This window comes from Scatophagus argus, chromosome 8 (genome assembly GCF_020382885.2).
Source record: "Scatophagus argus isolate fScaArg1 chromosome 8, fScaArg1.pri, whole genome shotgun sequence".
NCBI lineage: Eukaryota > Metazoa > Chordata > Actinopteri > Scatophagidae > Scatophagus > Scatophagus argus.
In genome coordinates, this window is record NC_058500.1 from 25,228,894 (window position 1) to 25,244,157 (window position 15,264).

Genomic DNA, 15,264 nt, shown 5'->3' on the forward strand with positions numbered 1-15,264 from the left:
CATTAAAAGTAATGAAATGTTTCATAACATAAGCATAAACCCCTCCCTTTCTTGGAAGGCTTTTATGTGAAACATCAGCATATTGTGTACCATCAAGATTCACTTATGATACTGCAACACTGACAGACAAAAATGAGGGAATGAGAACAGTGAATTGTTTAAAGAAGCAGCAGAGTAGTGAGAATATGACATGTTGTTGTGTGGAGTGTCACTAAAGTAATTATAGACTTTTCCTGGTGATGTCCCTAAGGACTAAATTCCCTGTCAATTAAATGAAAAGTCTAAACTTAGATGAGTTGACTAGTCTAAAAGGAAGAAAACACTTAGAAAACAGTCAAATCTGGACACAAATTAGTCTACATTGATCAGCTACAACATTAAAACTACTGACAGGTGAAGTCAGGTGAAGTTGTTTTAATGTTGTGGCAACAGCTCTTTCTGTCAGCAGCCCCCCAGCTAAACATTGCACTCCCTCACATTTTGAACACAGCTCAGGAATGTCTCAAGGACCACAACAATGGCCTGCAGACTCCCCACATCCCCACCTGATCAAGAATCTGTGGAATGCACCAGAATAAACCCAATCCTCCCTCCCACCAAGACCCAAAGGATCCAACATTCAGCTGCCGGTGATCACCAACTACCCCCCTGTGACCCTTTCCCTGACAGGTCAGATCTTTTTTTGGTAGCACAAGGGGAAGCCTACCAAATATCAAGCAGGCGATTTTCTTAGTGTTGCGGCTGATCTGTGCATGTTTAATTATACAACAATAATGGATGCTTGTTTTTTATAAAGCAACATTTAACAAGGAGAACATGGCATTTCAGTGCAAGTGATGTCAAAATGTAATTTAAATACATACTGTAGCAGTTATGTGTGAACTTTAAGCTACCTCAACCATGTTTTTACTTGGGCTTTTAACAAATACAGTAAATTTGTCTTAACGTTGTCTTTGAAGTCCTTGTTTTTGCTTGTGTTTTTTTGTTTGTTTTATTTTGAGAAGGGTCATGTGCAGACATTCAGTTATTAGTTATTAAAACAAACATATTCAACCTTTGCTAACATGATTTCACTGTGTGCCTCAGGAATGTCTCACACACAATTTCCACATAATCAATGTGAACCACTACATTTACATTTAGGGTTTTTCCTTACATGAAAACAGTGAGCAGCTCAAGGCGTCGCACTAAGCCTATTTACACCTTCCCCCTCTCACCAGCATCACCCGCTGCTTTTCCATCCTGCATCATTTCCAACTTTCAATGATTTTAGGCCAAGAAGCTCTTTATTGAAGTGAGCTGGGGTCGAGTCAGAAGATGGAAGCAAACTGCAGCCTATTGAGGGATGTCAGCTCAAACAGCAGTTGACAGTGTTAATATCTGCTCCACCTCCCCATAATGACATGTAAATAAACAGAGAGATGGCTCCCAGCTGGAGGCTGACAGAAAGAGTGCTGCTGCAAACAGCAGGCAGCTGGGTCCTGAATGCACCGCAGACAGACAGACTGTAATATGCCCGCAGACAGACAGTCCAGTAGAAATATGTTTGTTGTGCAGGGAATATTTGCTTTAAAATACTCAAAATAACAATACCACAGTGTAGAAATACTCTGTTATATATCTGACATATTTCAGAATAATGTATTAGATTATATTCGTAATAGAATTGCAATGTCTGCTGTGTTCATGGCTTCACTGTATTTTTTTATGTATTTTCAGTTTTGGAGGACCAATAAAATGTTATCTTTATAAATAATATCATATTGTATTTTGTAATGGTAAATTGAATCTCCAAAGTATTAACTAAAGTTGTTATATAGTTTTAGTGAAGTAAAATGACGGATGGATTTGCTATGCTTTCCACTGGTGCCATAATCAGAGCTAAATTTCAGCTTGTACACTGCTCACATGTACACATACGTGACCTTTTGTACATTTCTTATTTGATTTTTCATGTTTAAGTTTTGTCTAAATACTCTTTTCATACTTAAGGTTCTAAGTTTTCATTATGTTTTATTTTGAATATTTTAAAATAACCGTGGTAGTAAATATTTCAGTCACATACGTAAAAACCTAAATATACGCTTCCCTATTATTTTAAAAGGTACTTATACTTTTGTGTATCACTCAGAAAACCTATGCCTGCTCTGTCCCTTAGGGCCCTGACATACTCTGACATGCAACTTGTGGCCCAAGCTGTCCTGCACCATTGGCCCTTATCAACAGCTTTTTGGTAACGACTATTTTTCACATCAACATGGTCGTCTGGATGGAAGCAACTGAGGACTAACTGAGAGCATCTAAGTGGTCAGCAAGAGTGTGGTGAATCCAACGCACACCAACGCTTCTTCACATAACAACAGTTTGATGCCAGTCCCAGTCTTCCATTTTCCCATTTGGACTACATAATACAGACTACCTCCACCTGCTGGTATAGGCTGAACATTTGCATGCTTGTGCATCATCAGTAATACACACCCTCTTGCCAATCAGAATTGCTGTGGTCATTGTACAAGTGTTTATAAGAAAACACTGGATGAGTTATAGGTTGTATTTGTTTATGCACAGCAGCCAGTCAGCGCCTACATTTCATCCAAACCACAGGAAATAGAGGGGCTTAACAGTTTTCTACCCACTCAGTCAGTCAGACAGCACCTTGGGCTCTGTTTAGTTTCCACTGTGGGAGGAGGACAGGAAAACATTCTGAGTGATAAATAAAGAAGAAATATATCCTACAAACATTCCATCAGTGGGTATGATTTAAATTCCTCTGCTTTTCTGGCAGCTTTCTCGAGTAGGTCTTGTCTTTTATTTATTTATTTATTTGCAGTAAAGCTCCTTGCTTTCCTTCTTGCCAAACTGAAGCAGCATCTGTTTTTCAGGCGATTTCTAATTAACATCTACCCCCCTGCCGCCACTCTATTCCTCATTATGGGAATGATGTAAATATATGTGCTCATCCTTTTTGATTTGTTGACATGGGAGCGTGCCAGTTGACAGCATGCCCAGTCAAAGGGCTTAGTACTGCAAATTTTAATAGCAGCTGAGGCTAATATTAGGCACCACACTCATTGACATTCAGGTGCACACAGCCGTGTCAACACACTGTGAACTCGTTGCTGCATGAGGACAGGCACAGGACTGGGGGTGCTTTTATTTGTATTTTTTATGGGGGTGCTCAGGCTACCTGAATATATTTCCTCATTGATTTCTTAAATAGGTTGCTGTTAATGGTAAAAAAAAAAAAAAAAAAAAAAAAAAAAAAAACTGTATGTGGTAGTGAAGCAGTGTGCAGGGTGGGGGTGGAGCCCCCCACATCCCCCCACCTCCTTATCTCAGGCCGACAGTTGTCAGGAATCACGAGCAGAGGCCTGAGTTAGCGAGGCAGGCAGGCAGGCCTGGGGATATGGATCAAAGAGACAGAGCTGGAGAACCAAAGCAGCTCTGATCCCCCAACACTGAAACCCACTCTATTCTATCCTTTCCCTTTCTCACTCTCTCTCACTCTCTCTCTCTCTCTCTCTCTCTCTCTCACCCTGACATCAAATAGCGAGCCAAAGAGCTCCACCATTCCAAAGCAGGCTAAATCTTCCTTTCACAACAAACCAGAGAGGAAATGAGAGCAGAAGAGGAGAAATAAGTTCCTCTTTACTAGTGTGATGTGTTGATGTGTTGGGGTCACTGTATGAACTAATAGTTTCATCTTCAGTGGCAGGTCACTAAGTTGTCTGACCTGACAAAAAAGGATTAGTGGTCAGCATCACTGACTGTGCAATTGAAGAAGAAAACTCCTCACTAAAGCAAAAACAGATTTATGAGAATTTGTGGAGAAAAAAAAGCTTTATTTTTGCAGGGTTTCTTGGCGTTAGCTGTGAAAAAGCTTTATATTTACACATTCGGTGTCATCGCAAGAATGGCGTTTCATACTGGTATGTTGTCTTTCTGTCAATAAGACTTGCAATTGGCTGCACACTCCATATCCACATGAAAGTCAGCCTCTAATTCTTTTCCATTCAATTTGAGAGGAGGAGGCGCTGAAATGGCTTGTGTGAATTACATTCCAAATGCAATATAGCTGTTTCAAATTGAATTATTGCCTGTCAGATGCACAGCATATGGTCTTCCTGCTATTTTGAAGTGGGATCTTAGGAAATTCTCCCTGCATTGTTATCTCATGTAAATGCCTGGGAACATGATGAAAGGGTCAACAGCAGTGAACCAATAATGGAAAAGCTTCAACTGGGACTTGGAGCCATTCAGAATAGACAGACAGAACAATAAACAGTGAATGCAGCAGCATTCACTGCGGATGCATTTTGTGTCAGGAATGAATAACATTTCAATCAAATGAATTTACCGGAGCTGTTTTGATTTAAATTTGATGGGATTTCTTCAGCAGCCAACTCACATGCTGGTGCTCTGCTCTAACATATAGCAGTGTATGGTAAAAGTAGTCCTGTCTTAAGCTCATAAATCTATCTGAAAGCTGTAGCTGTACAGGGTGGCTTTAGATTCAGTTTTTACCATGGAAAAAAAAAAAAAAAAAAAAAAAAAAGACCAAGAAACTACAATATTTGATGAATGGTGATGTTAAGATTGCGTCTATTCATAGAAAGTAGCGCACAGCAATAGCTACATTTTCAGCTCTTCAAATACAATTTTCACATTAAGAAGCTTCACATTTATTCCACCCTTGATGGAAACCCCATATATAAATAAACCGAGTGTGCTTGCTCCACTGTATCATTTATTGTTATTGTATATGATGCTTAAACTGACTAAAATGTTGGGGGTGAACTGTCCCTTTAAGGCCGTTAATCCAAAATAAACCAGTGCTGTGAGGTTAATTTTTACATATACAGGGATGAATGATTATAGTAAATGAAGGCAGTCGTGGCTGTTATTATTTAAATATTTAAAGAGGCTTTCTTTTTCAGCAGTGAGCAACAATACAATGATTAATAACCATGTTCTATAGAAACATTTCTGTTATCCCTCATTCTCCAGTAAAACACAAGGAAGGAGAGATTTTCAAAATTGCACCGTTCCAGTCTTACCAGACTTACATCGAGGATGTACTGCCCTGTGATTGTGACTAACTGCATTAATTTCTTCTTCAACATGTGATGTATGTTGATGTGAGCCAATTGTCAAAACAATCCCTCCTAAGCACACAATATCTCATTTGGAATGGTTATTGTTAGACCAAGACAGGATAACACAGGGAATTCCCCCTCCTGTTAATGTGGACACTGCTGACTATCTGTGAATGAGACAGTGTGTGTTAACATCCAGCAATGGCTGATTCATGACACTGCATTCAGGTTCACAGCAGTCAACTGTTCGTTGTCCACAGAAAATTTCACTGCAGCCCAAGTAAGGCTGTGAAAAAACAACCCTATTGCCAGAGAAGATCATTGTTGAATGGTTCTGGATTACACAGAGCACAAGGTGTTTTTATGAACAAAAATGATCACTGAAAAAGGATACACTAGACATGCACTGGCAGAAAACACTGAATTGTCCATTTGATACATAACTCTAAGCTAAAAAAAAGCTAAGCAGCTGGTTTTTGTTGGAAATAAACCCCACCTGGATTTATATAGTGTATTTCATTTCATAGAGGGATTTAATGTCCCTCATATAAAAACATATGGTCTATACAGTTTATACATAAAGGGATATGGCATATACATTTTCACACTTAAAACAACACAGAAACAAAGAACTAGAGCACTGTGATATACTTTAAACACAATGAAAGAAAAATAATCAAATGCACAGAACAAGAAACTTTTAATTTGTGTTAATGTTTGATGAAATCTAATACAGATTGGTAAGGTGCTCCATCAGGCAAAAAACAAGCAACGCTTCACCAACTTTTCATTTAAGCCATGGTACAAATGGGAGGCCTGAGAGAGAAAACTTACAGCAGGAGGTTTATATTGTATGTCAGAGAGCTACTGTGGACCAAGACTTCTGATGTTTTCCAGAATTCTGAAACTATGCCAACCATACTCTTACAATGAGAAACAAAATCAGTTTTGAGTCCAAAAATGTTATTCCTCATGAATTGGATACCAATAAAATGAAATACCAATGAGCTTGCAGTACGTGTATAACACGAAGTCAGCTGCAGTAATTTGGATTTATTTGGTTCACTGAACATCAAAACAAGTTTCCACTGGACTGGAAAGCTGCTACTCTGTGTTCAGTAAGAAAATAAGGTCATTTGCACTCAACCAAACCATGAAAGACGACTGAACTGGATGGTTTCAGAATTCTGTCATTGGTAAACAAAAACCCTTTCACAACATCTAACCACCTCAAAAACACTTTTGAGAATGCAGGTATGTCATTATCAAAGTCTACAGTCAAGGAGCTCCACCAACAAAGTAGATGGACTCACACCTTTGGGAAACAATCAGCAAGTCTATAGTGTGTGCAGTTGCTTTGCAATGAGAATATACAGTCTGCTCAAACTAGCTGGATACATGCTAGTGCAGGTGGACAAAGGAAGAGTTGTAATCCCAATCATATCATTGTAAGGTAACGTGTCTGCTCTCCCGACATTGAATCTTTAATGGTAGGTCTACCTATACTACCTACCACAGGAGTTCTGGCACACCATTGCTGTGATTGTATACTTCCCACCGTCTGCCTCCAAGAAGAGTGCATGTGACGTCACCTACTCAGTCACCGCAGGACTTCAAACGTGGCATTCCAGTGTTTTCATCATGACCAGCCTCTCCCTCTCTCTCCTGTCCTGACCAATTACAAATCATATGTGGACTGTGCAACAAGAGAGAACAAGATATTTGGCCTCTTCTATGCAAAAGTGAAGGAGGCCTACAGATGTTCATCCCCTCCCTCCACTTGGAGAATCAGACCACAACCTGATTCACCTTATAGGCACCTACAAGCTACTGGTGATGCAAAGGTGGCTAGCACCAGGACTGTGAAGGTTTGGTCTAACAACACAGAGGAGATTCTGCAGGAGTGTTTTAACACCACCAACTGACATATGTTCCAGCAGGAGTGTGGGGAGGTGATCGAGGAACTCTCTCGTTGCATCACAAACTACATCTGTTTCAGTGAGGACACCATTGTTCCCTCCAAAAAGATTTGTAACTTCCACAATAACAAGACATAGATAACAAAAGACATCAAAGGACTACTAACAGGAAGAAGAGGGCTTTCATGGCAAAGGATCGTGAAGAACTCAGGACTGTCCAAAAGAAGCTCAACAAAAGTATGAGGAAGGCTAAGAACAATTACAAGGAGAAGATTGAGGCTAAAATGGGACAGAACAACCCAAAAGAGGTGTGGAATCAGATGAAACTCATGACAGGCAGCGGTGCGACTCCTTCCTCTGTGCAGACACACACACACACTTCTCAATGACCCCTCCATTCATTACACCCCCATCAACCTTTCCAGCTCACTCCCCATCTTGGACCTCCACCCTCACCTCCTCTCCATCACATCTTTAACCTCTCCTTGAGACTGAGGAGGGTGGCTAAACTGTGAAGACCTCCTTCATTGTCCCTGTGCCAAAGACAAGTTGTCCCAGCAGTCTGTGACTACAGACCCATACTGTTGACATCACATGTCATGAAGACCTTTGAGAGGTTGGTTCTGAGGCACCTGAGAGGCACCAATCCAATTCACATACCAGCCATACATCATCCTGGAGGTTGGATTGAGGACCATTTGCTCAGACCTGAGCAAATGGTCACTCAGCCTGGTGGTGCACAAAGGACCCCCAGGTCACTGATTCCACTGGCCCAGTAATGGGAAAGTTACTTGGAAAATACAATTAATAACTTTGTTAGATTTCTCATCAAAAAATTATTAACCTAAACTGCCTCACAAAATAGTTCACAGTAAAAGTAATACATTTTTTATTACTTTCAGTTAATCAACCTACCTGTGTTGGTGTTACCAACAAATGTAATAATAACTGGAGGAGCATCATGATTTGATGAACAACAAGCCTACACTTCAGCTATTCACTGACCATAAACACCAAGCCTGGAGTCTTAATTAAGCTGCCTATGTCACGCATCTTCTTACACTTAAAAGTCTCTGGAGCTGTTTCAGAGCACCAGTGGCTGGACAAAGCATTTACATAACATGTGTTTAGAGCTACCACATGATGTATTTTTCTTCTTTTGATGGAGGTTAGTCACTTATTCTAGCCCCACATGGAAACCTAAAATGTCCTAGACCCGTCTGTACCCTGAATATACAAAGATTAAGCTAATCTAGTTACCATCAAGACAGCAAACAAGCCAGCCACCAAAATGTCAGAATCACAAAGTAGAGTCACAGAGCATGACAGAGAGCAGTCATACACTCTTGACATCTGTATTTAGTTCTACCTACTTGATCCTCATGCATAAATGTTATTCATCAGGCCTTACCTGTGAGGAGAGTCCATTGCTGACAGGGTTGACGTGATTGCTAGGTGCTGCAGAGCTCATGAAGGTGTCAGAATAGCTGGAAAAGCCATGGCGGTTGGAGGCTAGCCCATAGGCAGAGCTGCTGTCATTGCTGGACAGACCACTTTGGTGCATGGTAGATGGAGGTAACGGCTGGGGACGGTGAACTGTACCACCACTGTCTGAAGATCAAAACACAACAGAAGCTGAGTACCCATAACATGCTATCTAAAATTCTCCCTATATCGCTGTCACTGTTGTATCTCATGGTGTTTGCACTGTTGTCAGGTGAGCAGCAAAGCAATGAGCAGCAAAGGAATGAGCAGAGGATTGAGAGCAAGTACAGCACCATGATGAAAAGGGTGGCTTAGTTATTTGTTGCAGGGAGAACAGTGTGTCACGTGAGCAGAATCAGACTGACTGCTTGAACTAGATCACGTTTCACTTTTTTTAGGATGCTTTCACACCAGATCTGTTTGGTTTGGTTCAAACAAACTGCTGTGAAACTACTGTACTCTGGTGCAGCCCAGAAAACCAGAAAGACAGTTTGAAAAGACAAGAGGACACCTTTGTGGTTCATTTCTGGACAGAGAGCAAACAATCCAACAAAAGGTTCCGTAGTTGATGAGTAATTTTAGTATTCCCCTCTTAAACAGTTTATAATCAGAAAATGGGTTTAACAGTAGTTAAGCTTTTGAAGAGATCTGCATTAACCATTGTGTATGCAAATCATCTGGTAACCAAGACAACACCTAACAGCACAGTGCTTTCCCTCATAAAACAGAAAGCAGTTAAAATTCATGCTTGGATCCTAATCTGGGAGCATAACCTGCTTCCAGTCACCAGAATGAGATTTGGCAGGTGCCAGTTCAATTCAATTAACGAGCTACCTGTCAGTCTTAGTATTTTCATGTTTACAGCTAAAATCAAATTGAACTGGACTAGCACTGTCAGGCTGGTAGCGTATTATTTTTTCTACAGATGTCCGATCTGGATCCTGTGTATGGGTAATGAGCCTATCGGCACATGTTAAAGTATCACCTAACATCTACAGCCAGTCAAATTCGAATCCTTTATTCACTGATCTGTCCATCTAAGCCTGTTAGTGTTGCAGAGCTGCTCTCCTTTACAACAGCCCACAGTGCAAGCATTTAGCTACACATAATCAATCATGAGAGAATGAATATTTTCATTTTTGAGTCTTTTCATCCCTCATGGAATTGTTCGGACACAGTAATTAACAAAGAAACCAACATTCCAACATGTTAATCAAACAACTAACATCGGCAACATGCAAGCATAAACTTAAACTTAAGTGCTCTATCCCAGTACTTTAATTAAGTACAAAATGTGGTTAAGTGTACAGCAAATTGACTTGTTATTTGTATAAGAAGCTGAACTCCGTTCAAAATATCTCTTGTAATTTTTGTAACATTTCAGCAAATATTGCCATCTTATAAAACTCATCTAAAAATCTTAAATAAATCTAAGCAAGCCTCTAGTCTGGACTTCACCTGAGAGGAAAGGGAGGAAAAATTCTAATCAGAAAAGTAAAACTTTCAGACGTATGTGGTGCAGTAACAAGTACAATATTTGTTTCAGAGGCATGGTCGAGTAGAAATACTGCATAAAGTGGAAAAAAAATGTAAAGTAGGCCTACAAGTACCTCATTAGTTGGGTAAGTGTACTTAATTACATTCAAGCACTTTTCAACATACACCCAGGATACCAAGCAGCAGTTCATCTGAATATAAAGTATAATCTTTTAAGGTTTCACTTGTTGCCTTCACCCCTAAAAGTGTACTCAGACAATAAAAACCTATTACATCACTGGATGTATGCTAAATTAACTAGGAGACTAGTCTCTAGATATCTGATGTTTATCATTAGACAGTCTCAGTAAAGAAAGTTGCTGTGTGGCTCCTGTTCTGGCACTTGCTGAGCTGACAGCATTGTAGTGAATCCAGTTTTCAAACTTGAATCTGTTCTTATTGTTTGTCACATTTGGTCACATGTTTCTCTTATATTCTATGTGTATATTTGTTGTTATGGGAAGGAGGGAGCCCATTAAGAATAGTTAAATCCAATCAGTCACCCTGGCAGTTCAAAATAAAGGATATTAGAAACATCTTTCTTTTTGAAGGATTTTAGGCCTTCAGGAATGTTGCTGAAACGTCTGATTTAAGGTCTGAGGACATAATTCTTAATAAACAACTACTGAATGAAGACATGTCTAGTACAAATGTGTGTATTAATGTCATGTAATGCTTAAGCCCATGTTATAGATACAGGGATGTTTTTGCCACATTGTAGTAGTACAATATCAGAGGGTTATGTTTCCTTCATGAAAGAAATAATAATTTTATATAGGTATATATTATTAAACTCTGGACAGTTTATAATTTTATCTCAGTTTTATTTGATAGACCAAGTAAGAGGGGTGCCCCACGAAAATCTTGCCAAAATCTCTGATGTCTAAAGGCAATGATGATGACTCTTTCTACTCTAACTCAGTGCCAGCCCTTGCCTAAACCAAACAGAGCATTTCCAGTGGGTGAGAATGTGACTGACACGGACAAGCTGCTGTTGTGTTCTACATGTGTGAAAGGGTAACTCCAACTCAGCTGAACATTCATGACATTTTGGATCTGGATTGTAGATTTGTTAGGCCGCACTCTGAAGCACCGTCATCATCAAAGCAGCAAATGAGGTAAAGTGTTTTAGGAGACTACTGCTCATCCCTCTGGTAGAGTTCCACAGCAACAACAACAACAACTTATTTCTAATACAATGTTGATGGAGTTCACTTTGACTTGTCACCCATCTGTACATTATCAATGTAAAAGCGATATCTGCTATACCTTGGGGCAGAGTGTTGGTTGGGTAGCTGGACTCTGGCAGCTGGTACGTTGGAAGTGTTGGCATCCCTGTGGGAGGAAAGCCACCCGGCAAAAGGTGGTTGAATGCTGCCAGCTGATTAGCTCCTGCTTGTTTTCGCCACCTGGCTCTTCGATTGCTGAACCACACCTGAAAGAAACAGAGCAAAAGCCAACATCATTACCAGTATTATTAGTCGACTTTTCCTCAGAGTGGGTTTTCCTCTTTCTTTTGAATAAACGATACATGAGCATATCATCAGTTCAAGCTGTGCTACAAGCTATGTCAGTCTCCCTGTGGAAAGGACTGATTTCTTTGTAATTAATTATTGAGCATATTTGACCTGAGGTTAACTAGCAGTTAAAGGCAACTGGAAGTGTGTAGAGCATAGGGTTCATCACATCTGTGGAGCTGTCTCTGTCTGTGTCACAAACACTGCTGGACATTCCAGATATAAAACTGACATCATTGATACCTAAAGTTGGATGTGCTCACACTCACAACTAGGTGAGAACTTTGGAAAATGCAGCTGTGTTTACTGTCAGGATTTACTGTCAGGATTTGGAGTTTCTTTAGTTTGTTTGCTGTTTTATTTTGTACTTTCTCTCCCTCTGTCTGCTTTAGTTCTTCATTTCCTGTTTTAGTCTGTTTTCCCTCCTTTTCTGATTGTTTGCCCCACCTTGCCCCACCTGTGTCTAGTTACCCCTGTCTTTATATATCTGTGTTCTCCTTGTGTGTTTTGTTAGTTTGTTTGTGCTTCCAGCCTTCATGCCATTTTTGTGCTTCCCTGCGCTTTTTTTTCCGTGATTCTGTGTAATTCCTGTGTCCCATTTTTTTTTTTTTTTTTTTTTGAATAAGTTATTTTATTAAAGTCTCCTTTTTCGCTTTATCCCTTGTGTTGACGTCTCCACTTTGTAATTCATAATAGTTTACACTGTTTCAATAATCATTAATTTTTCAGTGTTACCAAATTATAAAAACAAAACAATAGTTGACTAATCTTACCTTAGAGTTTTTCACTAGGTACAGAGTAATTGTCTTTTTTGGGAAATAGTCATTCTAGTTTAATTTTATCTACTAGATTTTACAAAAGCATTCAAGAAGTTACATGGCAAATGCAGCACATTAATGCAGATGTCTTACAAGAAGACTTGCTAAACCTTTTTGAATCCATTATTTTTCTTTTTATTACTGCTAAAACATGTATTACACTCCCTCAGAAATGCACTAATCAGCATTGCTCAAGGAGGTGCAGGGTTTGGATTAAGAGCAACAGATTTTTTGGTATGATCACTGCCCACAGCACCTTTCGACCAAATCAGTTGGACTGCCCCAGGAAAAGGAAAAGAGGAAAAAGATCTATCTCGGTTTGGACACAAGGCTCCTGTTGGCTAATTGCAGTAAAATAAAATAGACTGATTTGGACTCAGCTGGCCATGCAATGGAAAAACACACTATTGTGCCTAAGTGTTTACAAAAACCTGTTTCCACCACAACATTCCAAATCAGGCTGCTGCACTCAATGAGTGGAACCATATTCTCAGCCAACAGAGCACAGGACTCCAGCAGGACGAAGAGTTGGACTCTGGTTATGTCAATGATATTTGATGCTCAATGAGTCACGTTTGATGGACAATGTTTCCCAGATGTTTAACTTCATGGAAGATGCATCACCATCTTATTGCTGCTGTTTACATTCACCAAATTTAAAAAACACACAATTATTTCTTGGGTATAAATGTATATAAATAACTGTATATATTTCTTCATTTTAATTATTTGTATTCTATCTGTGTAGCATTAAGTGGACTACCAATTCTATTATTTAACCCTGTGTATAGGCTACAAGGTTAAATAAGTTACCTTGAATAAAAATATTTCAGAAAGAACCCTTCAGAGCTTCCTCTAGATAAGATTTACTTCACTACCAGTGTAAGAATTCCATTTATACTGCTCGATTTCCACTACACAGTTTATGTTCTCTGCCAGCCTTTAGTGTCAGTAGTGTCATCTTTACATATTTAGGTCATAGGGAAGGGTGTGCATGTAAAGGGAGCAACTAAGAGTGCCCATAGCTATATTGCAAACTGAAGTGGAACAAGCAGGAGTGAGTAAAGTGCTGATTACTTGGTCACATGACATCCAATCTAACAGGTCTCAAGTGATCGTAAGGTATTGGATATAAACTAAAAGTGCATTCCTGTATCCAGTTTTATCAGCATTCTAATGGTGTTTTGTAATTTCTTCAGGATTCAAAATTCACACGAGGAAGTGTCAAACACATATACACAAATGCCTCCCTAGCTTAAAGTGAGTCAGATCAGGCAGATTGTGAAATGACAAAAGGGTGTGTGTTGCCAAAAGCTAAACTGTTCTCTTTTTCAACTCAGTATGGCACTAATTTCCAAGTACTTAATTAAAGCCAACTAAAAGACCGAAGCTCAGAGCAAGTATGAGCCTGCCTGTCTGCAGAAAAGCCTTGATCTCTCTCTGTTACACATATACTGTCCCACATTAGGACACACAGGTAAACGCATTTTTGTCCTCAAACCATACAGTGCCACTTTCATGAGTAAATACAAGTACACATACACGCACACACACATCCAGAGCAAGAGCAGGAATTCATGAATTGCCTCCAGCTTTCCACTAATCCACTTTTTCCAGGAATCCTCCTTTTTCATTTGGACCAAATGAAAACATGCCTTTCAAGTGGAGAAGATCATATGGACTCCTATTTCTGAAGAGGAGACTCAAATAATTAGAATAGGTGTTGTCGCCTCAAGGTGCTACTCTGAGAGAAGCAGAAGAGGTAGTCTGACTGATCAACTCAACAGTCCAACTCTCTTTGCAGAGCAGACATGACCGTGAGGAGAAACAAAATATCACTTCCTCCTGACCAAAGAGACAAAGCCTGGCATGATATGTCACTGGTTTATCTGTATGACTGTATGTGTGCATTTACAGTTACATATTTCTGCTACCAGGTGTAATATCAAATAAATCACAAATTGTATTTCACAGTATCATGAACAATGAATGAACATTCTACACAGTGGCTTTAACTTTAAACCTGCAGTGTGGGACTTTTGTCTCCCCCTTCTGGCAGTGAGAGTAATGTTGCCCTAGGCTCCGCCACACCTGCTGTACTAGCTACTCTGTCGCTATGGTCAGTCCACCTTCAAACCAATCTTTGGCGGTTGACGTAAAACACATCACTGTGGGAGTGGGAAGGTCACCACAGAGTCCAGACAGAAAGATGAGACCTATGAGGCTGTAGAGGATGGCTTTGGCCCTGCAATACTAAACCACCAAAACTGGATTTTAATGGACAGTAGGCTACTTTCTGGGTCAAAACCTCTATCACAGTTTCTTCAAAACTGTAAATGTCAACTAGGAGTAGCACATTATACCAATTTTAAAATCTCTACACTGGCTAGAGATTCAGAACTGATCCATTTATTATTTTACTAAGCTATTAATGATGATTGATTGCTTTATGTGTAGATGGATGTAGGGACTATTGTTTTTATTGTGTATTGTATGAAAAGTGCTACACAAATAACATCCAACTGAAGCTAGTGGCCAGATATGTGGTGGATGAAATGTTGACTCAGTCTTTCAGACAGATCTTTAGACATACACCCATCACAGGTTACAGAAGCCCCAGGTAAAAAAAATGATTTACAAGCTTAATGTTGTTATTGTGACAAACTTGTTATTGCCAACATTTTGTTTAGGATCAGGCAGCAGACAAAGGTGGAGACTTGAGCTTGTGCGTGAGGCTGAGACATACCAGCTGGACATAGTCAAGATGAAAGTGACATATTTTGTCATTGGAGAGAACTCACTCCAACGAAATTTGTGCTCTGCATTTAACCCACCCAAGTGACGTGCACACACACACAGCAAACCCGGGACAGTGGGGGTTAGGCTCAAGGGT

The 15,264-nt window shown here is 39.8% G+C and overlaps 1 protein-coding gene across 2 annotated transcripts in view; it reads right to left on the reverse strand.

Annotated features, from left to right (window-relative positions):
• LOC124063567 (paired box protein Pax-7-like) overlaps window positions 1–15,264 on the reverse strand; it is a 59,439-nt gene that overhangs the window by 12,600 nt on the left and 31,575 nt on the right. For both annotated transcript variants that reach the window (XM_046397347.1, XM_046397348.1), the window contains exons 6-7: window positions 11,306–11,471; window positions 8,427–8,626 (exon numbers count right to left, since the gene is read on the reverse strand). In XM_046397347.1, the coding sequence (XP_046253303.1) occupies window positions 8,427–8,626; window positions 11,306–11,471 (366 nt within the window). The remainder of the gene's footprint in view (window positions 1–8,426; window positions 8,627–11,305; window positions 11,472–15,264) is intronic.